This window comes from Zootoca vivipara, chromosome Z2 (genome assembly GCF_965207765.1).
Source record: "Zootoca vivipara chromosome Z2, rZooViv2.hap1.1, whole genome shotgun sequence".
In the NCBI taxonomy this organism is placed as follows: Eukaryota; Metazoa; Chordata; class Lepidosauria; order Squamata; family Lacertidae; genus Zootoca; species Zootoca vivipara.
In genome coordinates this window covers 18,184,125-18,210,832 of record NC_142585.1, presented here as the reverse complement: position 1 = coordinate 18,210,832, position 26,708 = coordinate 18,184,125, and the positions used below count along the sequence as shown (strand labels likewise).

At 47.1% G+C, this 26,708-nt stretch overlaps 1 protein-coding gene across 2 annotated transcripts; it reads left to right on the top strand.

The window, feature by feature from the left end:
* The first annotated feature begins 1,040 nt into the window (after window positions 1–1,040).
* XKRX (XK related X-linked) lies at window positions 1,041–26,635 on the top strand. Of its 2 annotated transcripts, XM_035131613.3 has the most exons (4): window positions 1,041–2,597; window positions 5,966–6,058; window positions 13,897–14,156; window positions 24,218–26,635. In XM_035131613.3, the coding sequence occupies exons 1-4, from the start codon at window positions 2,236–2,238 to the stop codon at window positions 24,961–24,963; spliced, it is 1,461 nt and encodes a 486-aa protein (XP_034987504.1). In that variant the 5' UTR covers window positions 1,041–2,235; the 3' UTR covers window positions 24,964–26,635. The 2 variants fall into 2 exon arrangements, with proteins under 2 accessions (XP_034987504.1, XP_034987505.1); XM_035131614.3 differs by lacking the exon at window positions 5,966–6,058 and having other exon boundaries at window positions 1,045–2,597.
* The last annotated feature ends 73 nt before the right edge of the window (window positions 26,636–26,708 follow it).

The following is a 26,708-nucleotide window of genomic DNA, read 5'->3' as shown; positions in this document are numbered from 1 at the left end:
TGTACGCCGGCTCCCTCGGCCAATAACGCGAGATGAGCGCGCAACCCCAGAGTCGGTCACGACTGGACCTAATGGTCAGGGGTCCCTTTACCTTTACCTTACACCACCTTGAACTTTTTGGAGGAAAGGTGGGATGTAAATGTAATTAAAATGATGGCAACAACAACAACAACAACAACAACCAGTTGCTAGGGAACAACACTGGGAGAGGTTTTATTACCCTCATTTCTTGCTCATGGACTTCCCAGAGGCACCTGGTTGGCCACTGTGGCAAAACAGGGGAAAAGATGCTGTGACTCTCAGGCTGTGCACACAATTACTGTTTACTCCAGCTCTAATGTGCTCTGGCATTTGAAGCCACACACATGTTTAGCCACAATCCATCTGTGTCCTTCAGTTTCTTGAGATGCCTTTTCTCTCAACCATTCCACCCAGTTTGGACATGTAAGCCATAGCTAAGCTGAGGTGTGTACATTTCAGACATCCATTGCACACACAGATTACAGCGTGTGCACAGAGGGTGGCTTCATTGAAAAGAAGCTTGCGGGAATTGCAGGCATAGGAAAACAAATCAGGCTATTTGCATCAGGTCAAGGAATTCGTTTTCCCTCCCTGCAGTCTACAGCAAGATTAAATTGTGACTTAAAAAGCCTCAGTCTAGCCTTGATCTGATGCAGAAGGCCTCCTGGCTCTCTTCTGCCTTTCTCTCCCACTTCAGTATTGATAATGTTCATAGGTGCACAAGCTAGAGGCTGAAAGGCACTCCCCCCATCTCCTTTAGCAGCAGTGTAGCAGTTAGAAATTCAACAGGTGAAACTTCTCCATCTCATGCCTATGCTGGGATAGCCATATCTGTTGAATTTCTGCCTGCAGCAATTAAAGGCACAAGTCAGGACCTCCGTCAGAAAGTAACGGCGGCCGCTGATTAAGTTACAACCCTACTGCTGATCAAGCGAGGAGTTGCAGATGGCGGTGTCTTAAGAAATGGAACTCTGCCATACAGCAGGCGTGCACTAGGACCCAGCGTTGCCGCCAACAGCGAGTGCAGACACACCTGTTTTCCAAGATAAGACCAAACAGACAGGGCGAGCCAGCGTGTAGGGTGCGAAACGGAGAAGGGGAGAAATCTCACGTCTGGCCCCCGATCGGGTTGCGCAAAGGGGCTCTTTCTGGCAGCCTCTCCCTCTGCCTGTCTGCTTACTCTGCCAATTCGCGCGCTTCGCGTGGCGCACGGATCGCTCGCTAGCAAGGCAGCTGGAAGGAAGCGATCGCCCGACGCCTCCAGCCCGACGCCCTTCGTCGTGGCATCTGGGCCGCTTCTCGCCCCCGCCCTCCGCTGCTGACTTCTTGTCGTTTTCTCTTTTTCCCCTTCAGCGGAGCTGATCTGGCCCGAAGATCCCCGACGGCGATAGCGCGCTCTGGCGGAGTGACTGCGGACGCCGCCGTCTTGTTCTCCGCGGAGAAGGGAGACACGCCTCCCTCAGTTAAAAAGCGAGGGACTCCGGGTTTCGCTGCGCGTTAGAGCCAGAGGGTGCTGGAACTCCCACGTGGCTTTTGGAGCGAAGGAAATAAAAGGCGGCTGTTTCTGGGAAGCCCCTCTTCGCCTTGGATCGGTCGCGAGGGACTTCTTCGCAGGTTGGAAACACAAAGTCCCTTTGCAGGATCGATGTCGGCGAAGCCACCGGGATCAAGCCTGGGTTTCTCCGTGTGAATGTTCTTGACCTCATCGAGGCCTCCTTTCTTTCTCTGCGTCGTCTGACTCGCCGATTTCTGTATCTATCTAGGATCGCCTTTGCGCTTGGCTTCCCGGCATTGTCTCTGGGAAAGAGCCATACGTACTAAGTTTTCTGGCGTTTTGGAAGAACAGCCTCTGAAGCCGCACCGCCCCCGCCCCCCGGTTGCCGTAGAAACTGGGTTGCCGCGGAATCAGCCTTGCGCTCCTCTTCCCTTCCGCGAAATGGGTGCAAGTGTAAAGGGGAAAGAACGCTCCTGGAGCTCGACCCCTTTATCGCCCGCTCTTCACTCCATATTGTAGGCTGGAGTCTGAAAAAAGAGAAACCTGGTAGAGTAGTGCATGTGCTTGTTTGTTTGCAGAGACAGACAACCTGCTGTGGAAAGAGACTGTTGACTGTAAAAAGGAACTTAGGTCAAAATTACTGGTCTCCTTCTCTTTAGGGTCCCAAAGGCTCCATTGGAGGAGATCAGCTCTGGACTGGCAGGTTAGAAGGCCCCAGGATGGCCTCTGTGTGTAACATTACCAGTGAGGAATGGTCAGAACACGCCCTTCCGAGGGGGGCAAGGTACCACCCCCGCCACATAGTGCGCAGAGTCGCATCCCAGACTGTGACCAGGGTGAACCCGCCCATGGGGATCGCCTTTACCACCTTCCTCTACTGTGCAGAGATTACTTCTGCCTGCATTGTGAGCTATGCCTACAGCCGCTCCAATGATGTCTTCTGGCTCTCCCTGACTCTCCTCTTGATGCTGATACCTGCCGTCATGGACCAGCTTACCCTCATCTTTGTGAACCGGGACCTGACTAGTGACCAGCCCTTTATCCTTTTCATGCATCTTGTGTTGCTGGGTCCTCTCATCAGGTGAGCTGTGCTAGCAACTTTGTTTGGAGAAGGTGCCATATAGCTCAGTGGTGGAGCATCTGCCTCACAAACAGGAAGGTCCCAGGTTTGATCCCCAGCATCTCCAGGTAGCATTAGGAATTCCCCCTGCCTGAACTCCTGGAGAAACCCCTGTTGTAGGTAGTACTAAGCTAGATGAAGGACTATAGTAGCTGCTCAGTGGTAGAGCATCTGATTTGCATGCAGAAGGTTCCAGGTTCAGTCGCTGGCATCTCCAGGGAGGGCTGGGGAAATACTTTATGCTTGAAATCCTGGAGAGACACTGCCTGTCAGTGCAGACATTACTGAGCTAGAAGGGTCCATTGCCTGCCTCCATATAAGGCAGCTTCCTAACTCCCTCCCCTCTCAACTTTACTCAGAAGGGAGATTTACCCAGCAGGGAGTTGGAGGGTTCTTTGTGTAGAACTGCAATCATAAACGAGTTTAGAAAGAAGAAAGCAAAAGGCAGTGGCAAGCTACTGTATGTGTGTGTCCTGAAAACAGGTAATACCATATTTAATTGAATGCAATGCACACCCTTTTTGGCCAAATTATGATGCACATTAGGGTGCACATTAGATTTGATGGCACCAGCAAATACTTTTTTGGTTTCAAGGTTTTGAAAATGAGTTGTTAGATTTGATGGTGCATTAGTTTTGCATAAATACGGTAACATCTTCCATAAATGATGCAGCATCCATAGCTGCCAAGTTTTCCCTTTTCTCGCGAGGAAGCCTATTCAGCATAAGGGAATTTCCCTTTAAAAAAGGGAGAACTTTGCAGCTATGACAGCATCCTATTACGCTTCTTAAGGTTGTTGCTCCTGCTCATTCTGCTGAGTGGGGCCCTGGACCTTTGCCACCCAATAGTGGGGCAGGAGAGCTGGAAGAAAATTCACATTTGGCAGCCAATGTGCCCCTTTGTTGTTTTCTAATAGTACATGGGTAGACGAGTCTAAAATGCCTGGAACACAAATCTTTATAGCCCTCTAGCGACTAGGTTGGCTCATTTACCAGAAGTAATGTATTTAGCGTTAACTATGAGAATGACCCAGGTGGCGCTGTGGTTAAACCACTGAGCCTAGGGCTTGCTGATCAGAAGGTCGGCGGTTCGAATCCCTGTGACGGGGTGAGCTCCCGTTGCTTGGTCCCAGCTTCTGCCAACCTAGCAGTTCGAAAGCACGTCAAAATGCAAGTAGATAAATAGGAACCGCTACAGCGGGAAGGTAAACGGCGTTTCCATGTGCTGCTCTGGTTTGCCAGAAGTGGATTTGTCATGCTGGCCACATGACCTGGAAGCTATACGCCGGCTCCCTCGGCCAATAATGCGAGATGAGCGCGCAACCCCAGAGTCGGTCACGACTGGACCTAATGGTCAGGGGTCCCTTTACCTTTACCTTTATGAGAATGTTTACTCAATTCTGACTAAACTAAGTGTCCCAGAGTGAAATATACATCAGGAGGCAGAGTTTGGTCAGAATCAAGTATATACTTCCTTTTTTTTTATGTTCCCTAATAATGTTTATTTATTTTTCCACTTCAACAACAATATTATATACATTTTCCATATGACGAATAAGATTAAGGAATAATAAGAATAAAACAAGTCCCGTATCTAGGAGCTTAACATAGAAAAATTAAGCTCTTAATAACAGTTATTCCTCACAGAACGTTTGTAATCAATTGTCTAAGGGAAAAAAAAACCAAAGAAAAAAAAAATAAAAATAAAAAAAAGAAAAAAAGAGAAAAAAAATAAAAAATTCTGACTAAATAAAAAATTCTGACTAAACTAAGTGTCCCAGAGTGAAATATACATCAGGAGGCAGAGTTTGGTCAGAATCAAGTATATACTTCCAGAGTTATTGCTAAATACATTGCTTCTGGTAAGAGAGCTATGAAAATTTGTGTCCTGGACTTTTGAGACTCTTTTACCCATGTACTATCTGAAACCAAAGGAGCAGGTGTGAAATATATCGGCATTATTTTCATCTCTCCTACCCCACCACACAGTTCTAGCCTCAGAGGCAGTTTCAGGGTAGTGCAACCCTTTCGGCCACATTGGCCGTTGTGCTGCACGGGCCATCACAACAATGCTGTAGAATGGAACGCAGAGGGCACCCCAATTTTAGCATCACACAGGGCGGTGCTGAAATTTGAGAGCCCAAAGTCCGCTACTGCTAGCCTGATGGTAGTTCTGGCCAAGTGCCATTCAGAATATGTACTAAAAACTCACCTGTCCACTTGGAAGCGCCATTCAGCACTCCTAGCATCATTGCATAGGAATGGGGAACTTCAGCTCTGGGGGGGGGGGGGTCAAATGCGGCCCTCTAGACATATCTAACTGGCCCTTGAGACTCTCACTAGGCCACGCCCCTTCTCCAGGCCACACCCCCATCCACAGTGCTATGGTTTTGCTTGGCTGGAATGTGCCCTTGTTAACAATGCCTTTTACTTTCCAGAAGGGTGACACAAGTGGTGTGTGTATATGTAGAGGAACCTTTGAATTTTTTTGCAGCTATAATGTAGACCACTACAGTATATAAAAGTAAGAATCACACCTGTTATTCTATCCCCTGCCCTGCCCTGCCCACCACTAGCAAGCAGCCTTCCAGAAGCAAGGAAATACTGTACAGCTCTTGCTCTGACAAAGGTTCCCCACCCCTGAACTAACAGGACCCCCACCCCCACATTTCCAATCCTGTCTTTGCAAGGGCTAAAACACCAATTTCGCTGCACTTTTGGGCTGTGGTTTTTGAAGCATAAAGCATGCACAGCCCTTGGTTGTTCCACACCTTGGTGCAATTGACACATGGCGTACATGGGGCCAGATTGTCCAACGCAAACAAGCAAAACCTAGCCTGCATGGGGTGGGGGTGGGGACACTGAATGGGGCAGCAGTGTTGGAAGGAGGTAATTTAGCCCCCACACTCCACATGCCATTTTCACAAGCAGAATCTACTCTCCAAAGATATTTTTAGTTCCACTGTGGGGAGAAAAGTTCCTGTTCCCACGGTGCCGCTGCCCTGATCCAATTTGACCTCCCTCCATGAATGTCTCCCAAGTTAAGAAACAAAACAGCAGGAGATCCATCACATAGGAAGCTGCCTTATACAAAGTCAGACTATTGGACCATCTACCTTGGTATTGTGTACACTGGCCGGCAGTAGCTGTTAGGGTTTCAGATGAGGAGCTTTTCCCAGCCCTACCTGGAGAGCTGGGAATTGAACCAGGGACCATCCACATGCAAAGCAGGTGCTCTGCCCCCGAGCTATGATGGTCCCCATTGAACTACCACCCTCACAGATGTATCATCATGTCTACTTTGACCTTCCATTGTTTACGCTACTGTAGGACATCAGACACAGGTGTAGTGGAGGGGCCAGAGACTGAGATGCAAGTTGGACTGATGGGTAAATTGGCTGGCAATGCAGGAGCAGGTAAAAGGTGAGCAGCCTGCCAATAGAATCACACCCAAAGGGTCTTGTCCAAATGTTTTCAGGTGGGACCCCAGAAGTGAAGGGAGAAGAACTCCAGAGTTTTGATAAGCTGCTTCACACTAGTTTCTTAAGGGAGCTGGGAGTTGTTAGGAGACCCCTACTCCCCTCACAGAGCAACAATTCATGGAGAAGAGGGATTGACTGTTAAACGGGAATTGAAGCTCTTTGAGGGGAATAGGGATCTCCTAACAACCCCTAGCACCCCTAACAAACTACAGTATCCAGGATTCTTTGCAGAAAGCCTGGCCATTTAAAGCAGGGTTCATCAAACTTGGGTCTCCAGCTGTTTCTGGACTACAGTTCCCATCATCCCTGACCACTGTTTCTGCTAGCTAGGGATGATGGGAGTTGTAGTCCAACAACAGCTGGAGAGCCAATTTTGGGAAACCCTGGTTTAAAGTATGATACTGCTTGGGGGTGGGGTGGGGTATTCCCGTCAGTTTCTTGGAGATCCCTCTTTTTGCCTTGTGAGCACATCCCAGCTGCCTTCAGAGAATCATATGCTCTCTGTAATGATGGGAACATGCTGTTTTCAATCTGCTTGCTTTCCAAGGTGAAAGGTCGTTGGCTGCCTCCTTTAGGCAACAGAGCAAGGAAACTGGTTTGATCCCATGAGTCAAACAGGGGGGTGGGTGTCAGCAAAGGCTGTAATTCTTAACCCTGCCTCTGCTTGTCCAGATGTTTCATTCTTCACTCCCCACCCACAGTCTCTGCTTTGCTCTTCCTTCAGCTCTTTGAGTGCAGGAAGGGAAGGGAAGGGGTGGGGAGCTCTTTTTGGAATGCTCTTCACATTGGAACCCCACCCCACACAAACTTTGGAGGCTGCTGCTCTGTCACTTGTGAATGTGGTTGTTGCGGAACACAGTGCAGAAGAGAAATAACGTGCATAAATTTTACATTCATTGTTATAGACAGATGTGGTTTTCCTTGCTCAAGACACAAGGCTTTATGTTATTAATTAAAAACATTTATATCCGCTTTTGTCAAGCTGATGCCCTCTTGATATTTTGGGCTGCAACTGCAATCATGCTGCTGCCAGCATGGGTTGGAGGCTGATGGCAGTTGTAGTCCAAAACATTTGGAGGGCACCAGGTTGGGGAAGGCTGCTTTGTAGCCTGCCATCTACCTGCTTTACAATCCCCAAGGCAGCTTAACAAAATACTTTTGTTTTCTTACTTCCTGCATTAATATTCCACCTCTCCAAGGCACTCAAGGCAGCATACATAATTCTCCTAACTCCATTTTATCCTCTCAACAACCCTGTGAGGATGATAAGGCAGAGAGATAGGACTGGCCCAACTTCACCCAGTGAATTTCACAGCTGAGTGGGTGATTTGAACCCTGGTTCTAGTTTGTACACTCCTAATCACTACAATGAATTGGCTCCAATTAAATGATGCAGACTATCAAATCATCATCTATTATTATTAGCTAAGCAAAACAGCAAAAGCTTCCACAAATGGCACTCCTTACAAATTAAAATGGCCAGGACTCTCCAAAAGCTCCTCGGAAGAGAACTGCCTTGGGTGGCCACCTAAAAGCCAGCAAGGCAGGAGCAAGGCAAATGTCCCTGCAAAGGAAGTACCACAGTTGCAGTGGACCTGACGAGGAGTCCTATGTAACCATCTACTGTACTTTGGGTGGTGAGAGCCCATGGAGCAGAGCCTCCACCCAAAAAACCCACACCTTAAGTTACCAAACAATCCTATGCACGTCTATTCTGAAGTAAGCCCCACTGAGTTCAATGGGACTTGCTCCAAGGTAAAAGTGTGTAATATACGTAAGAGAAAGGAGCGGATCTGTAGGTATGCTGGCCCCAGATCATTTGGGATTTAAGAATTCAAACTTTGAATTGGGCTGGGGAACTAACTTGAAGCCAGTGATGTTGTTTATGGTTTAGTGGAACATGCACAGCTTGGAACAAGACCAGGCAAGCCCCAGTGTTGTGTGTTTCCCTTCTTCCACGTGGCTAGGTGTACGACTTTAACTGCGGTTTCCCTTAAAGTTAGCACATTCCTGTGTCTGACCCAAGGATTGTGGTTTGCTGCAACTAATGGTTCATTTAAGCAAGCCAGCTTCTTCATGCCAAATGCTTCTTCTTTCTCCAGCTTAAGCCTGTAGTACAAATCATTAGGGTTCTCCCTCTGTGTCCTGCCAGCCCTGGTGGACAGCATTCCTCTGACTGGCCAAGCCAGGAAGGTCTTCTTCCCTGTCTGCTTTTACCCTGTGCTTTATTTAGCCCTCATTTGCCCTGTGTTCTACCCTTCAATTTCAGTCTTCCCACTCCCTCTCTCACTGGTGACGGAATGGAGCGAAGCTGCCCTCAGTACTATTCTTAGCATATGGAACTCGTCAAAGAGCCATTCATTAAGTTTTCTGTTTGCGGACTTCACCTCCCTTTCATTCCAGGTTGAACAAAGCTTTGAAAGCATAATGTACAAGGCACTTCATGGGGCCTTGGGAGGAGTGGCCAAAGACAGAGGGATGCAAATTTAGCATGGGTTGGGGCTGGATCATTCATGTGAGATGACGAGAGTCTCCCTGATTCCCCAAAATAACGAAAAGTCTTGTGGCACCTTAAAGACTTTAACACTTATTTTGTGACATAAAAGGCAAATGTAGCCAGGTTAGTCCATAAGGGGGAAAAATAAAACCCAAAAACTGGGTCGTAACTTTTATTAGAACCAACCAAAATGCCACAAAGATGTGGCACCTTTTTGAATTCTCCCATCAGGTGAGGTATTATACAAAACAGGGAGGGTGGCAATGGGAGGTGGCAATGAAGGAAAATCTAAACCAAAACAGTGCAGATATTAGGCTGGATGTGGTAGCCATGAGGCCAGATTATAGACTTGATTCCAAGATGATAATTGCAGGCTGACGTTGAGTCCCTCCCAGGTGTTACAGGTATGAAGTCACACACCTATGGTTCTGAGGTGAAGAAGCCATGGCTGCTCCTCCCCACCCTCTGAGAAATTAATACCTGGTTTGTCATTTCCGGCTTCTAACTTGAAGGATTGCCACATTTTCCTGACAATTTGGTGGGCCCCCAAAAAACTTTTGCCCAAATTTAGGCTGCGTTCAGACATGGAGGTTTATTGTATCCATGTCTAATGCTCCCATTTATACTGCATTACCAGTCATTTTGATTATCAAACTGCCATGTTGCACTAAATCTTAGATGGTGGGGGAGAGTTGCATACTCGTCCCATGAGCAGCAGTTACATGATCATGAGAAACACAGGGAAGTTAACAAGGCTGTGACATAAACTTCCATGAATAAGAGTTCACTTCATCAGGGGTGTGAAGTGGATACACAGACAGACACACATAAAGGAATAAAATGGTAAACAGTGAAGTCAGGAAGTCAGTGAAAGACAAGGGGTACAGTCTCAAATGTTTCTATGCAAAGCTGAGATGTATACAAAATAAACATATTGACGAATCTTCCAGCTAAGGACACACCTCATGTATCTGATGTAGGCTCTAGCCTACAAAAACAGTGACAGACACATGTCGAAATCAAGTGCATACTTGCATCTGAGTAATAATTCCCAGGATCTATTCACCTGGAATGTCCTGTGAGGTTATGTTCTGCAATTGCTGAACACAGGTTCTGTCCGTACTTTCCTGGTCACATCCCAAGTCCCTGTAACCTTTGAGTTATGCAGAAGTTTCCAGGTTCTGTCCCCTGCAACTCCAGCTAGAAGCCTGGAAAGACTTGAGTTTCCTGTTTGAAACCCAGAAAAGCTGCTGCCAGTTGGCGTAAACAGTGCTGAGGTAGACAGATCAAAGGTTTAACTCTGTATATAAGGCTGCTTCCTACATCTGAGAATCCTGTGTATGGTAGTTCAGGGATGGGGAAAGCTTTACCAGTTGATATTCTGGCCGCTGTGTAGCCATGAAAAGCACAGGATCTATGTCTGGGGGTGGGGGTGTAGACACCATACATTTAAAGCACATGGCTTTTCCCTCAAAGAATCCTGGGAAATGTAGTTTGCAAAGGTGCTGGGAATTGTAGTTCTGTGGGGGGGACTACAGTTCCCAGGTTCTTAGGGGAAGTCATGTGCTATAAATGTACTTTGTGGTGTATATGTAGCCTTGGTCAGAGGTTCAGCACTTGTTTGCATACAAACCGTTCCAGGTTCAGTAGGATCAAAACAGACCCTGTTTTGATACCCTAGAGCAGGGGTGTCAAACTCAAATTCATCGGGGGCCGCATCAGCAGTTTGGTCACCCTCAAAGGGCCGGTTGTATCTGTAGGACTATGTGTCCACTCTTTATTATCATAAATTCTTGTCACTGCATTCAATTATTACTGTTTTTTTGTAATAATGTAAGTAATAACTAGCTCTGAAAGCAGAAACATAGTCAGAATAATGGCAAGTAGATATTCAAATGTACAATTATTGTACAATTTATTGAAAAATGATTTTTGGTAACTGCACTGGGTGGTGGAGGCTCACTAGGGTTTCATGCAAGACCTTTGCAGAGCTACCAGTACCTGGAGATGCTGGGGTCCTTCTGCATGCAGGACAGATGTTCTGCCAGTGAGCCACCACCCTTCACCAAAGGGACTGGCTTAGGTTGACTCACTGGAGCTGCTCTCCTGCTTCCAGGGTTTAAGGGCCAGAAGTATAAAGCAGCATCCTATGTTTCTGAGGAGAGGGAGAGGGAGAGGGAGAGGGAGAGGGAGAGGGAGAGAGAGAGGGAGAGGGAGGGGAGGAAGGAAGGAAGGAAGGAAGGAAGGAAGGAAGGAAGGAAGGAAGGAAGGAAGAAAAGAGGGAGTGGGAGGGAGAGAGGAAGGAAGGAAAGAGGGGAGAGAAAGAAGAGTAGGAAATAAGGAAGGGAATAAAGAAGGAAAGAAAAAGAAAGAGGGAGAGAGGACGGAAAGGGAGAAAGAAGGAAGGAAGTAGAGGGAAAGAAAGAATAAGAATGAGGGAGAGAAAGAAAGATGGGAAGGACGGAAGGAAGAAAGGAAGGAAGGAAGGAAGGAAGGAAGAAAGAAAGAAAGAAAAGAGGGAGCAGGAGGGAGAGTGGAAGGAAAGAGGTGAGAGAAAGAAGAGTAGGAAAGAAGGAATAAAGAAGGAAAGAAAAAGAAAGAGGGAGAGAAGACAGAGATAAAGAAGGAAGGAAGGAGAGGGAAAGAAAGAATAAGAACGAGAGAGAGGAAGAAAGAAAGAAAGGGAAGGGGGGGGTCGCTGCCTTGATTCAGCGCCAGAAAAGAGCGCGAAGGGACCCAGGGGCAAAAAGCATTTCCCGTGCAGCGTGAGGCAGCGGGTGTCCGTTTTAGGAGAAGTGCGTAAAGCCTCAGAGTTGCACATTCGTGAGGCTGAGCCGTTGCTGAGCTCACGTTCATGAGGCTGAGCCGCGGCAGGAGGAGGAGGAGGTGAGGCAAGAGGAGGCGGAGGCGGCGGCTTGCCAGGTCGGTGCCCGGCAGCGCCGTGCGGAGAGTCCCGAGCCTCTGGGACGCAGCAGTGCTCTGTAGCACTTTGAATCCTCCTCCTCCACACGGTGCTGCTGGGTGCTTTGTCCATGCTTCAGCAGCAGCAGCCGTTTCCAGGCGTCGAGCCATGGCAGGAGGAGGAGGATTCAAAGTGCTACAGAGCACTGCTGCGTCCCAAAGGCTCGGGACTCTCCGTGTGGCGCTGCCGGGCGCTGACCCGGCAAGCTGCCTCCTCCTTCTCTTGCTGTGGCTCGGGGCACTCTACGCAGTGCTGCTCTGGCCGCCTTTCTAACCCCCCCCCCGCCCTAGCTGTTTGTCGGCGCTTTGTCGGCGCGGCGCTTCAGCAGCAAGGTCCCGCTGCTGGGTCCCGCTGGCTGGGGCGCTCGGCGGGCCACATGACGAGGTCTGGCGGGCCGGATTTGGCCCCCGGGCCTTGTGTTTGACACCCGTGCCCTAGAGAGCCACTTTCTGTCCACACAGCTAATACTGGGCTAGATGGCCAAAGGCTAGGTGGCTTATTCTGACTCAGAATAAGGCAGCTTTCTATGTTCATATGAGTCTGAGTTGGAGAAAGAGGGGGGTCTTTGCCTCATTCTAATGGAATGACCTCATGGCTTCCTCAAGACACACGGCACCACCTTCCCCGTAGCTACCTGAAAGGCCTATCCACTCTTTCTCTTCTTTTAATTGGCACTGCTAGAGCTCAGTGCATTAGAAGTTGTTTGCTTTTAAAAAAAATAAGTGGTCAAAAAGCCAAAAAAGACAAAACACTGAAAGCATCTCACTCTAGTCGTGGTGAGTCATTCTGGAGGAGAAGCTCTGCTTTGTCCCCATCAAAATGTCTTTCTGGATCATTAGAAAAGGGTGTGTGCTCTCAGTCTCATACTTTGCCTTGGGAGACAGTTGTGGGTGTGCTGCTTTTAAAACTGTGGGAAAGTCCTGAGCAGCAGACGCGTTCGGAAGCTGGATGTTTATCACCTGCTCCTAGCTAACGTTTGAGATTGGCAGTTTCTTGTTATAGTTACTACTTCTGCAGCAACAGATAATGAACCGGAAGGAAATGTGCAACCCCAGTGGAGGGCAGAAAGGAAGGCAGAAAGCTCAATGTGCAGACCTTTGGGTGATTTGCTGTAGATCTGACTCCAAATTGTGCAGCAGCAGCAGCAGCAGCAGCAGCAACAACAAAAATCATTTTTTAACTACAGTCAGGTTGCATCTTTTCAGGTTAAGAACGCAGCAAACCTGGAAGTGTTTACTTCTGGGTTTCGCTGCATGCGCAGAAGCGGTCTGCCCGATTCGCGCATGCGCAGAAACGCTCTATTGCACTTTGTGCGTGCGCAGAAGCGCCGCTCTAGTTGTGGACTTTTCGGGGTTCAAATGGCACCCCTGAACGGATCATGTCCGCAACCAGAGGTACTACTGTATTCTAAATCAGGCTGAAAAATAGTGGGCCTTTGTGTCTAAAATGACACTGAGTTCAGATCTGGTACGATAACCTATTTCCTGGGCTAAAATGTATCCAGAGGTGGTATTATTAGTATGAAATATTATTTCATTATATTTACATTTCACATTTCCTCCAGGGAGCTCAGAGCAGTGTAGATGGTTCATTCCCTCTCCATTTTATTCTCACAGCAACCCTGCGAGGTAGGTTAGATTGAGAAATGGCGACAGTCCAAGGTAATCCATTGAGCTTTAATGCCTGAGTGGGAATTTGAAACCTGGGCTTCTGGGCACTAGTACAACACTGTAGCCCAGGCTTCCCCAAACTCGGCCCTCCAGATGTTTTGGACTACAATTCCCATCATCCCTGACCACTGGTCCTGTTAGCTAGGGATCATGGGAGTTGTAGGCCAAAACATCTGGAGGGCCGCAGTTTGGGGATGCCTGCTGTAGCCACTACAGCAAGTGTTGCTCTTCTCTCTTTCCCTCCACATCACTACTTTATACCTGACTTTGGTTGAGAATGATGGTGTTAGACTCTATCAGAGTTCTTCAGCTTTGGGTCTCCAGGTGTTTCGGGATTACATTATCCCCAACCACCTTAGCTGATGGTTTGGGATGATGGTGGGAACTGGAGTCCAACTACACCTGGGGGCTGAAGGCTGAAGAAGGCTGGACTAAGGGTATTCCTAATATCCTTTGCAACCCTAAAGTCTTATTGCTGAAACCCTAGCTCAAAATACCAGCTCCCCCACCAGACTTTTACCCTCCCCCCCACCCCCAAATCAACGCATGAATATTCATGAGTATATTTCTGTTTGCTTGTCCCTTGTGAAGACCTTAAGAGAAGGGCTGGTGGCTTCTGTACTGATCCTGACTCTTTCTCTCTCATGCAGGTGCTTAGAGGCCGCAGTGATGTTCTACAGGCTGGGGAGGGAGGAAGAGCCGTATGTCACCATCACTCGCAAGAAGCAGATCCACAAGGACTCTGAGATTGAGCTGGAGCAGGAAGTGGGTCACCTGGTGCGCAGGCTGGTCACCCACCGCAACGCTTTCAAGCGCATGGCTGTCATCCAGGCCTTCCTGGGCTCTACCCCTCAGCTCACGTTGCAGCTCTATGTCAGCATTGTGGAGCAGTCTGTCCCCATCAGCAGAGGTAAAAGGCAGAGCAGAGCGTGGCAGGTGTTTACTGTGCAGAATGGGAGGGGACTTAAAGGGCAATGGGTGGCATTGTTTTTTGCTAGGAGCCAGTTTGCTGAATCAGGATGTAGTACTTGCCTACCTTGGAAGCAAAATGAAAATTTTTAAAATGGGGCCTCGACGTTGAACTTTTTTTAAAAAATAAAATAAAAAAATAGTTTTTATTAGGTGGGTTTTGTGTTACAAAGCAAACAGATAAACGGGATGGTACAGCTATTGTTTCCACTTCAGCTTATTTTTAAAAAAAACAAAACAGGGCTGGATATAGGTCCCCATTGAAACATTCCTGGGGAAGTTGCAGCATCGAGGCCACTTCCAATTTCATCATAAGCCGAGTGAGATTTATTGCTTATTTTCAGACTGCCGCTCATATATAATAACTATGTGGGGACTCCAAGTTCTCTTTTGCAGTTCTGGAAAAAAACTTGTTGATGCTGCCTCAGAATATTGTTCCAAAACTAGAAAAATCAAAACAAAACAATAAACTCATCCTATATTTTCCCCACTCTTAAATTTTATCAGCCATTTCATTATTTATAGCAATATGCTGTACATCATTCTGAATGAGCATGGTGCTTTACGGGGGGGGGGGGGGGAGAGACAGGTCCCTATCCTGAGGCTCATACAATCTAAGAGCCAAGATATACTTAATCATGACTTTGTTTGTTTGTTAGAATTTAAAAGCAGCTACAAGAGTATTTTTTTAAATGCAAATGTATGAAAGAAAGAAAGAACAGAAAGAATAGAAAGAAAGAGTAAAATGAGAGAAAAAACAAACACAGAGAACTTCTTCTACCGCCCTGCCAGCTCACGTTAACAATACAATACCCCATCCATACATCATTCAGAGGGCAGAACATTATTCTTCCTGACCTGATTTAGAATACAGTGCTACCTCTGGTTGCGGACACGATCCATTCAGGGGTGCCATTTGAACCACGAAAAGTCCACAACTAGAGCGGCGCTTCTGCGCACGCACAAAGCGCGATAGAGCGTTTCTGCGCATGCGCGAATCGGGCAGACCGCTTCTGCGCATGCGGCGAAATCCGGAAGTAAACACATAAAATGCAGCTCACGTTAACAATACAATACCTCATCCATACATCATTCAGAGGGCAGAACATTATTCTTCCTGACCTGTTAATATTTGCATTTTATGTGGTTTTTCGCATGACATAAAAGCCACTCTGGAAATGCAGTTGGATCCCGCAGAAGTTTAGCACTCATTTCTGTTTACAGGTAGGTAGCCGTGTTGGTCTGACGTAGTCAAAAAAATTTTAAAAAAAAATCCTTCCAAGTACCACCTTAGAGACCAACTAAGTTTGTCATTGGTATGAGCTTTCGTGTGCATGCACACTTCTTCAGATACACAGGTGTTCTGTGTTACTTGTTTCCAGAAAACAACAACATCTGTTTGCCACCCTGTTAAATATTTATATACAGTGGTGCCTCAACTTATGAATTTAATCTGTTCCGAAGGCACCTTCGTAAGTCAAAAAATTCATAAGTCGAAAACACCATTGGAAATGCGATTTCCCATAGGAATGCGTTGGAAACGGGAAAATTCGTAAGTCGAAGCAACCCGATCTAAAAATTCGTAAGTTGAAAAATCCCTATCTAAAACCGCCACAGTTTTTCTCCGGATGTTGAGACATTCATAAGCGTGCGGCCATTACCCCCATTCGTAAGTCAAAAAATTTGGTTGTCGAGTCGTTCGTAAGTCAAGGTACCACTGTATGTATGTTCAAATGTAGCAAGAGTGTTAAGGTCACCAGACTATTGCATAATACATGGCACTGTTTGTCCTTCCAGGCTCAGAGTAGAAGTCTCTTGGTGACCGTAAAGTATTGCAAATTTCTTTTCTCTTGCCGTTAATCTCCATGCTACAGGAATATACCGTAATTGTAAAGTGCATGAACATCTGCAAATATCAAGGATTTTGGCAAACAAATTTCATATGGACACTACATGGGAATTTTGACAGGAGCACCCCTAATCTAATTCATGCCTCCAAACTCCTAAAAGTCCTGCATTGGGGGAAGATTAATACATGTACAGCATCAGGGTCACCTGAGGCTCCATTCCTGGATAAACCAAACCGTTGAGCACTCCAGGCACATGTAATTTGGCTTTAAAATTCAAAACGGGGAAAATGGAGATGGGTTAACAAGGGGGAATATGCATTTATTTCAGCTACACATTCTTAGGCTCACTTACAGTAGGGTCATCTTCCGCAACCTGGTGCTCTCCAGATGTTTTTGAACTATAACTCCCATCAGCCCCAGCCAGCAGCTGATGACAATTGTAGTCCCAAATGTCTGGAGGGCACCAGGTTGCAGGGTGGTGTGCAGAAGGATATCGGGTGGAGGGGGAGGCAGGTAAGGAGATGGTGCCGAAAGATTCATGGAAAAGGTGGGCTTCGAAGAGGGAACTGGAGGAAGTAGGAGAGATGGCATCCTAGGAGTGTTCTGAGAGGCTGCTCCAGGCATAAGGGGCACTCATTTGTGCGAGTCTGATATCCAAGGCGGATGGAACTAGAGGAGTGGAGATCCTAGGCAGAGTTGTAATGTGATACAAGAGTAAACAGGGAGAGGGCAAGATTGCGAAAGGCTCGGAAGGCAAGGGATAAGGGGACAGGATTTGGACAGGATGTCCCCATAGGGATTTAAGGATGTGCACCTTTGGCTAGAATGATGTTTTGGCAGTGATGCAGCTTGGTAATTTTAGACTCTGAGCTCAATGGTCTCAGGGGAGCCTCTCTTTGAACTAGAGGTGAGGAATCTTTTGCAGCCTGGAGGTCACATTGCCACTGGTGCGTGGTGCTAGTAGTAAAAGTAAGTGGAGCCATGGATCCAATGCTTAACCTTTGTAGAGTTACAATGCAGCCACACAACAGCCAGCACTTTCTGCACACTTGCCCATACTTCACTGTCAGTGGCGTAGGAAGGGGGGTGCGGTGGCTGCGTACCGCCCCGGGTGTCATCACTGAGGGGGGTGACCGCAGGGCCTGGCCTGCAGCGCACTTGAGCCACACGTCTCCTGGGGAGTGACGCGGTGGCTCAGGCACCTGCAAGCTCTGCACTGCCCAAAACGACAATGTGGGGCTTGCGGCCTCCATGGAGTTCCACGCAGAGTGCTCTGCTCTGGCTTGCCCCGTCCCTGGGTGCACCGAGCAGCTAGCTACACCACTGTTCACTGTCCTCCATCCAGTCAAGGGAGAGGGCATGGTCACAGTTCAAGATCATGAAGCAGAGCTGGTGAGGAGGTGTGGCCTGGGGAGAGTTCTAAGAGTCAGTTAGAGATGCTTGGAGGGAACACATTCAGCCCCACACTAAGATTTCCCCACTCCTGCTTTAGATGGTAATGTGTATCGCTCCACTTACTCCAAAGGATGGAGTTGTGCTTGGAGGCCTTCCAACTCATTCTGCTTATTGGGGCCCTGGACTGCTGCCCTCGGAGACCTGCCCTATTGCACAGACTGGATATTGGCGGCAGACTTTTGGACAAAGATGAAGAGGGCTGAGATGTGACAACTGCAGACTGCAGGGAGGAGAAGGCATCAAGGCAGGAGATGAGACTTACCTATGTTTGGCATTTTCAGGGCGGGAGATGAGAGTTAGCCATATTTTCTTAGCCTGCTTCCAGGTGGCATTCCAATTGCATACCAGCAAGTTCAGGTTGTGCTACTATAATTGAATGGGAGGTCTTGCACAGCAAACCCTCTTCCCAAAAAGGTGGGGCTTTCTTTTCTTTTTTTTGCAATAAGGGAAGATTTGGGAAAATGCATTGACACAATGTCAGCTAAGCTTCCCTGCAAACAAATCAGAATGACTACTCGTTAAATAGGTAGGGTTGCAGAAAATTCCCTGCCGACCAATAAGGATGAACAATTAATAAACTAGAAGGGTTGGATCCAATGTAGCGCTAGGTTAAAGCCACTAGCAACCTACTTGTTCCGAGGGTGTGATGTTTTGTGCCAGTATAAGGGTGCTCCAGAGATTAACTTCATTGCAGAATAGATAGTGCAATGCACAGTGAGTTTCCACTGGTACAGCTGATGCATTGGATTCCTCTTTTGTGTGGCAAGGTCCCAAACCCTCCCGGGAAGTTGGAATAAAGACATGTAAAACAGTATTTAGAGTTAATGGGTGAAAAAGGCCACAACTTTATTGGTTACAGAATGTGAGTGGTATTGGCTTAGGCAATGGAAACCACACAACTATATCTGACTCCTGCCCGTCTACAGGAAGTTTTGGAAGGGTTAACCACCAGTAGGGAGAGCCCTGCTAATGCACGTCAACTAGGAACTCCCCCAGGTTCACCGCTAGGGGTCATGCTATGGCCCTAGCCCCCCCCCCGCCTAGGGCTTCGGACAGAGACCACGCCCCTTGGATTCCTTTAATGGAATACCCTTGAATTAGGAGGGGTAGGTGATGGCCACTACCTCCCCTCCCCTTCAACTTAATACTCCAACAATGCCTAACCACCAAACCTTACAAAGTTGTGATGATTTGCTACGAGGCAGGCAAAAAAAACCAATGGCCAGTGCCAATTTGCCAAGTGGGAAAATTCCTACCTGGCCCCTTGGACAACCAAGGCGACCAACCGAGGTCCATAGCAAGGTCAATAAATAAAAGAGCCTAAGGGAGGGAGGGTGGGAGAACTGACCGAGCAGGGAGGAAAGAGGCGAGTCCTCGGCCACGGCCAGTTTAAATAGCCTGCGCCACACCCCTGGACCATCTGGATTGGACAGCCAAGGAATTATGCTGCCGAGGACTCCCCAATGGCACAGGGGTTATACCGCCGCGTGGGTAGGGCTTGCTCCCAGCCCGAAAACTCATCTCTCCAGGAATGGGAAATGGCTTTGTCTTACATCAAAATTTGCCTTACACTAGTCACTAGCAGACATAGAACATTGGATGGAGCTTGTAGTCTGGAAGCTCCCTAAGTTTATATTCCCTTGCCCCCGCAGTCAAGGTAGTGAGGTTGGGATTGCCTCACTTTGTCCTCAAAGCTATCCGTAAGTAAGCTTTACCACTGAGAAGTGATTTGAACCTAGGTCTTCTCAGTCAAATCCTCTATCAACCATGTCTCCCACAGCCTAGATCTCACCTTGTGTACTTGAAAAGGAGAAACAGGCTGGCTTAGCTGGGGAAGCCTGACTGAACCTGGCTCAAACAGGAATACCAAACTAAAATTGCTAATAGTTTGGTGTCAGATTCAACTGCAAAGTGTAAATGGCCATTTAGCTTTCCCCCAAGGTTATCAGAACCCCTGAGTGCCCTGCTTTTTAGGCATGGCAGAAGCAGAAGTGTGGACAAGCCTAAAGTTTCAGCTATATAGACAGGAGTGCTTGTTAAAGTATTTTGTATATATGTGTGCTAATATGTGTCTTTTTTAAGGGAAATTAAACTGTGTGGTTATGCATATAAAATTCAGCTGAGATATGCACATCCCCCAAGACTTGTTGAATATTATGTAGATAGATTGCGAAATGTACATACACAATTCCCTCTTCACAGAAGGATTATGTATACATTTTCCATGAAGCCTGGTGCACATTGCCTGGTTGTTATGCCCAATAACTGCTCAACTTACATTACACAGACACACAATAAATATGTGTATTGGCAAAGCATTCAGTCATCTGACCTGCCATGGAACAATCGTGAGATAGTTATCGCTAAATCTGAAGACCCACATGTGGGTCTATCAGCTGCTCAGACAGCTACCGTATTTTTCAGACCATAACACGCACTTCCCGCCTCCTAAAACAGAAGGGAAAATGTTGCTGCGTGTTATGGAGCGAAGGCAGCCGATTTCGCGCTGCTCGTTCCTCCCCCTTCGCCGACAGTGACAAGGGGGGAGGCAGCATCAGCCCCAAACCAGGCTGGTGCTGCCACTGCAGCCGCCGCAGCCAGCAGCTGAGAGTTGAGAGAAGCGGCCGAAATGCTGCTGCTGCTGCTGCTGCTGCCGCCTCCCAGCCTTTTAGAGGAGGAAAACCAGAAAATTTTTTTTTTCTAGTTTTCCTCCTCTAAAAACTAGGTGCGTGATATGGTCCAGTGCATGGTATGGTCTGAAAAATACGGTAAGTTATACCGTAAATGCAACAAACGCACCTGCCCTTTCCGTGAACTATGTGTTGGTTGTGAAATGCAAAACAGCTTTTCATGTGAATTGTCATTATGGAAAGGGTTTTTCTGCATAGGATCGGCATGCAATCAGCAATGGTGATCCATCTGGTTAGCTATTGTATATGTTGCAGCTGCCACGGATGACTGAAAAGTAGCTGCCAAATCACTAGTTGAACCCTTCCCCTGATGTGTGATGCTTTATGTTAGGGATGGAGAACCTGTGGCACTCCAGATGCTGTGGGACTCCAACCTCCACTATCTCCAGCCAGCATAGACAATGGTCAAGAATGATGGGAGCTGCCATCAAGTTACATCTGGAGAGCCACAGGTTCCGCATCCTTGCTTTATGCATTAAATTGTAACCCAAAGTATATATCAATCCCTCTACAAATCTGCATGTTTCTTTCAATGAGGATGTGCCAGAAGGGAGCTAAAGGCTATCACAGACTTCTGGCTGATGCTGAAAATGCACCTAGGCCTAGATCAGGCATCGCCAAACTGTGGCCCTCCAGATGTTTTGGCCTACAACTCCCATGATCCCTAGCTAACAGGACCAGTGGTCTGGGAAGATGGGAGTTGTAGTCCAAAACATCTGGAGGGCCGAAGTCTGGGGATGCCTGGCCTAGATCATCTGCAAGTGATGTAACTGGTAAATTCCACAGAAGCAGTTCTCTGGATTGTGAGTCAAGAGTGCTCTCTTTGCAACCAAGAGAGTGACACTTTGGGTGTGACTCAGTTCTGGCACCTGTTTAATATAGGATTCTGCCCAACTCCCAGAGGTGTGGTTGCAGTAATAAATACCTGTCAAGAGGCAGCAGGTGTTCCCATTGCATAGATTTAAGCAGTGCTGCTCGGTGCTTTCGGTGCTTGAGATCAGCCTTGGAGCATACAAACAAGAATACTTCCACAACACTGGCCTGGGTCACACTGCATGTTGAGCCATACCGTAGCTTGATGGGATGTGTGAATATGCAAGCTCCCGGAGAGTTCATAGGCTCTTTGCTCCTCCCTGGCCTTTCTTTCTGCCCTGCTGCACTGAGCTAAGCCAAGGTTTAGCATAGCATGCCTTCTGAACTGGGCCTCTTGGTTATTCTCTCTCCTCAAATTAACCAAGGTTTGTTCATGGCTGTAGCTCATGGTGAGTGAGGAGAGAGTTTAGCACACTAAAAAAAGACACACTGAATCCTGGCTTAGCATAGCACAGTGTGAGAGTGAAAAGGATGAGGCAGCAAAGCAGCTGTGAGCTCCTCACTGGGAGCCAGTCCTGGTAAGCGTAATTCAGAGCTTTCCAAACTGTATGTTGAGACACGTTAGGGCAGGCACCCCCAAACTGCAGCCCTCCAGATGTTTTGGCCTAAATCTCCCATGATCCCTAGCTAATAGAACCAGTGGTCAGGGATGATGGGAATTGTAGCCCAAAACATCTGGAGGGCCGAAGTTTGTGTGTCGTGTGTGTGTCGGCTGCAGTGTGTAGGTATGTTGCATGAATTCTCCCCGTGCTCCTCCTGGAGGTGGAAAATGGTTAGTTCAACCTCCGGTTTGCTAGTAAAACTTAATTACTGTGTCGCCAAATGATGCATGTCTAAAAAATGTGTCACCAACATGAAAAGTTTGGAAAGCTCTGGCCTAATTACTATGCGATGTGAAGCATGCAATTAAATCTGTTATGGAATAAACAGCTTCAGATCCCTGCTCAGCTATGAAGTTCCCTGGGTGAGTGTCAGTGCCTCTGCCCATGTTTAAAATACCTTTCCCTTACCACTGTTTATGTTTAACTGAACAACCTGAATTTGTCAATACATGTGATTGAATCCCATATGACAGGGGTTCCCAACAAAATTTTCTCGAGGACCCCTCATCGAGCCGCTATTGTGACAAGGACCCCCATTAATTCCTAATCCTAAAATTAAAAAGTGAGAGCCAAATTAAGAGTCTTTTTATATTTTATATTTATACGTTTTTTTTACAGTTACCACAGAGTACTCCATCAGTATACAGTTAGTTTTAATTTTCAGTTCTTAATGAGATGAACCACTTTTTAACCAACGGTCCATTTTTAACTACGCGAACTGTAGCTTCTGCGAAAAACAACGCTTTGTTTACAAACACTACTGTTTTGCAATGAGGCAGCGCGCGCCAGGGAGGAGGGAGGGGAATGGAGAAGACAGGGTACCTGCGCAGTAGCGCACAAATGAAGCCGACGCGCGCAAAGCATCTTGGGGAGGTGAGCGTTAGTAGAATGTGCGCGCTGCCTCTTTGCAAAACAGTAGTGTTTGTAAAGCGCCACCTAACGGCATACAGCAGAACTACGGCCTCTATCTAATTCTAGTTTTGCGCTAGACTCTGCTCATGCAGGAAGCGGCCAAAACAAAAAATCTGTTATCATACAAAATATATTTAATATATTTTTTATTCTAATAGCATCTTGCGGACCCCTCTGGCATAGCTCGCGGACCCCTGGGGGTCCACGGACCACCTGTTGGGAACCACTGCCATATTAAAATAGTGACAATCTGGAAGTGTGGGTCAAGGTGATGGAATAATAATGGGTTTACCAGCTCTTAGCTTCTTTAGGTATTGAATGATGAACAGTAACTCAGCAGCCACTTCTGTGGAGTTAATACTGCTTGCATAGTTTCCATGTGGGGTGACAGCACATCAGAGAAAGGGAAGAGTCCTACCCCCCCACCCCCACCTCCACATCACTGCTGCTGATCTTCCTGTAAATCAGTTCCCAGTGTTATAGAAGTCTTGTCACTCTGCAGGTATCTTGTTCCCTGATGTTTCTGCCTCACAATTCATGTTTGCTTATTGCTGATTTGCATAATCTATTTTGAAAGCCAAATGGTATTTCCTGGGAGCAGTATTTGGAACTGGGTGTGACCAAAGCCCTAAGCAGAGCCTCTTTCCATTTGAATGAGGCTACCTAGCCAGTTCTAAATGAGGAAATTCAGAACACATTTTCCCCTATCTAGAGTCCCCTTTGAAAAGAAAAGAAAAACAAGGAAAGTGGCCATGCTGGTACACCTGATTTCAAAATTTAAACGTTTTTCATCTGTATGTGCAGGAAGACCTGTTGGGTTTCCAGCAGGAAACAGCTTGATTATTTTCTTAAAAACAAACAAACCAAAGCTTGTGCTACACAAAAGATAAAGATCACCCCATTGCTTTAGCCATCCCTTTACATGAACCTCTGGCTTTGTTTCTATGGTTGTTACATAAATATTTAGCACAGCAACAGCCACCAGTGACCTTGGAATGGTAAGACAAAGTAAATGAAGGGTAGTTTGCTGGACCAACAGCTGGTGATTGGCTGCTGACCTGATTTGGTCTAAAGGGCTGCTATTGTACATGACTGGTCTATACAATGTGGCTGATTGCACATTTTCCAGCTATGTTCAGCAGATGTAGAAATCATATGATGAGAGAGACATATGGTACTTGCCATTGCAGAACAAGCCAAAACCTCTGCATCAGGACATTCTTTCCCCATTTCAACAGAGCTACTACTTGGGCTATTTCGGGCCTGAATATCTAGCGCTCTTACCTCTTTGGCAGCAGCTGACCCAACACCTGCCCTGAGCAATCTCTGTCTAACCATCTCATCTCTGCCATCTCCCAGTGTGTGCCTCTTGTCCCAGCTGACACTCTGTAAACTATCTGAGCAGCTGCTGTTTCAACACATTGCAGAGAAGAATGAGCAACCAGTTAGCACCAAGTTACTAATAATGTTGCTCCTAAGTGAGCTCCAATGGGCTAGTAGCTTTTGTGGGCTTAATTGCAAGGCAGAAGTACACCGAGGTGCAACAATAATTGTGCAATGAACACTCATTGGGCCGGTTCTGAGTGCTCACTCTTTGGCCTTCCTCCCTTCCTCTTTTAGCAATCCTGATGTGCATCTGCTTGGTGTCGGTCACCTACGGAGCTTTGGTCTGCAACGTCCTGGCCATCCAGATCAAGTATGACGACTACAAGATCCACCTGCACCCGCTGGCCTTCATCTGCATCATCCTGTGGCGTAGCCTGGAGATCTCCACCCGCATCACCATCTTGGTCCTCTTTGGGAGCGTCTTCAAGCACTATGCCATGGCCATAGGTGGTGTCAACTTCCTGCTCTTCTTCTTCTTGCCCTGGGTGCAGTTTTGGTGGAGTGGTGCCCAGCTGCCTGACAATGTGGAGAAGAACTTCAGCCTGGTGGGCACCCTCTCGGTCCTGCTCTCCATCACTTTGCTTTACGCTGGCATCAATATTTTTTGCTGGTCAGCTGTGCAGCTCAGGCTGGCTGACCGGGAATTGATTGCCAAGTCACAAAACTGGGAATGCTTGGTCCTCTACTATGTGTTCCGAGGGTTGGAGAACAGTGTGCTGCTTGTCGTCTGGTACAATTTCATGACGGAGGTCTACGAGTACGTCTGTCCCCCCTTTCTGGTGCTGCAGCTGATTGTAGCCTACTGCTTGTCTATCTCCTTCATGCTTTTCTTCATGCAGTATCTCCACCCCTGCCGCCGCCTCTTTATGTACAACGTCTCTGACTTCTTGCAGTGCATCTGCTGTAAGCGGGGCAAAGAACCCGAACCTCTGGACCTTGAGCCCCCTTGGGAGCCTGGCGTGAAGCATAGCATAGTCTGATGGGACATAAGTCGAAATCAAATTGTAAACCATTCTGCTAAAGGGAGGGGCATGCCCCATACCTGGCCTCAGCACCTGTTTGCCCTGAGGAATTGGGTATAATTTATCAACAAGGGGGCAGTGCAGGGAGTCATAGTGGCCGGACTGGGCCTTCCAGAGCATCATCTGAACTGACAGATCAAATTGGGATGGACAATAAGGGGGGCAATTTCAATTTCCTTATCTGCCTGCAGAGCCTGGAGTAGTCTGCATTGCACACCAATGCAGCAGGGTCAGTTATTACGTTCAGAAGGACTGTGTTGTCATTTCTAGATGATAACTGTTGACTGATGTTATGTCTGATGTTTGAAGAAGAAAAGCCTAGTTGAAGGATACTCAGTTGGGTTGAACTCATGATTAGCTTAAGTAAGGGGAGATCCTTTGGAAGGGTTTTAATGGGTCTTGCTGCAGCAGCCATCTGTTTACCCAACTGCATCCACGTGGGCAGCATGGTCTGTCTTAGGATGGATATAATTGTGGCCCCACATTTTCAAGGATAGTCCTGACAGTCGTGACAGCTGAGCCTCTAAGACTTGGTTGTCTTTCAGCACCCTTGGTGCTCATCAGCTATTTGTAGTTCTGTTGAGCTGAGAATAGACATTTTAAAGTGCTTTTTTTCATTTTAAAGGAATTTGGCCTCTTTTTATCCTCTAGTTTCTTCTATGTCATTCAGAGCAGCACAACCACTTAATTAGTCAGTGAGTGCTGGGTAAGGAGTAGAGTCCAGGGAAGAAGGCAGCGATGTGCCTTCAAACCCATTGGAGTGCTGCAACCAAATGCATATTTGTACTTTTCACAGGGCGAGTCAATCTAAGGGGCAGCCCTTTAGCAGGACACTTTTGTGTGGAAGGTGGCCACCTTGGTGTGGTGGAGTCTGGGGCTGAGATCAGCCCCCACTGATGCTGTGCCTTCTGAACTGGGTCAAGCGTTTTACCCCCATGTGCAAATTATGCTGAAGAAATTTTAAGCCACAGGTCTGGGCCGAGGGGGAGCTGTCCAAGTTTGTTACTACATGAATAGGAGTTGGGCTTGCTTGCTCAGTCTGGCCAAGGCTCACCCTCAACAGTCCCCATTGTGCAATACCCTGTGGGAAAGGAGGCTCCTAACAGATGTGAGACATGCAAGTGTGAGAGCCCTTTGGCACATTCAGCTAACTGTATCAGGGAATCAGGCACACTGTTTTAAAGCATCCAGTCCCTACAGTGTTTATTTAGAAGGAGCTTCAGTTTTGTGTAGCTAATAGATAGGGTTGTGACTCTCTAGTTGTTGTTGGACTGCAACTGCTTTGGTCCATGATAATTGGCCACACAGGCTGGGAATGATGGAAATTGAAGTTTTAATGATGTCTGGTAGACCACAAGTTTCCCTATCAAAGACAATTCCATAAAGACAATTTAGGTTCCTTCAGAACTTCTGGATTCTTGCTGTTTAGTATCTTGACTGCAGCTGTTTTCCAGTCAGCTATGTTTTGGTGACATGAAACATTTATTTTCTTTTTTTAAAAAAAACTTATTTTCTTGCTCAAGACCTGATGGGCCTTCAGATTACCTTGTTCAAATATATGTTATTTAAATTCTCTTAATGACCTGTGAATTTTCTTTTCCACAAATAAAGTACCTTAATTTATTAGTTATATGTGTTAAGGCACAGATTTCCAACACAGTGCCCATGGGCACTGGTGTGCTTGTCAATGCTTTCTGTGGCAC

Bases quoted from the DNA above. Each gene is read 5' to 3' on its own strand.
- XKRX (XM_035131613.3), top strand. From the start codon at position 2,236: ATGGCCTCTGTGTGTAACATTACCAGTGAGGAATGGTCAGAACACGCC. The intron at 6,059-13,896 runs GTGAGCAGCCTG...TCTCTCATGCAG, and splicing joins AATGCAGGAGCAGGTAAAAG to GTGCTTAGAGGCCGCAGTGA. The intron at 14,157-24,217 runs GTAAAAGGCAGA...TTCCTCTTTTAG, and splicing joins GTCTGTCCCCATCAGCAGAG to CAATCCTGATGTGCATCTGC.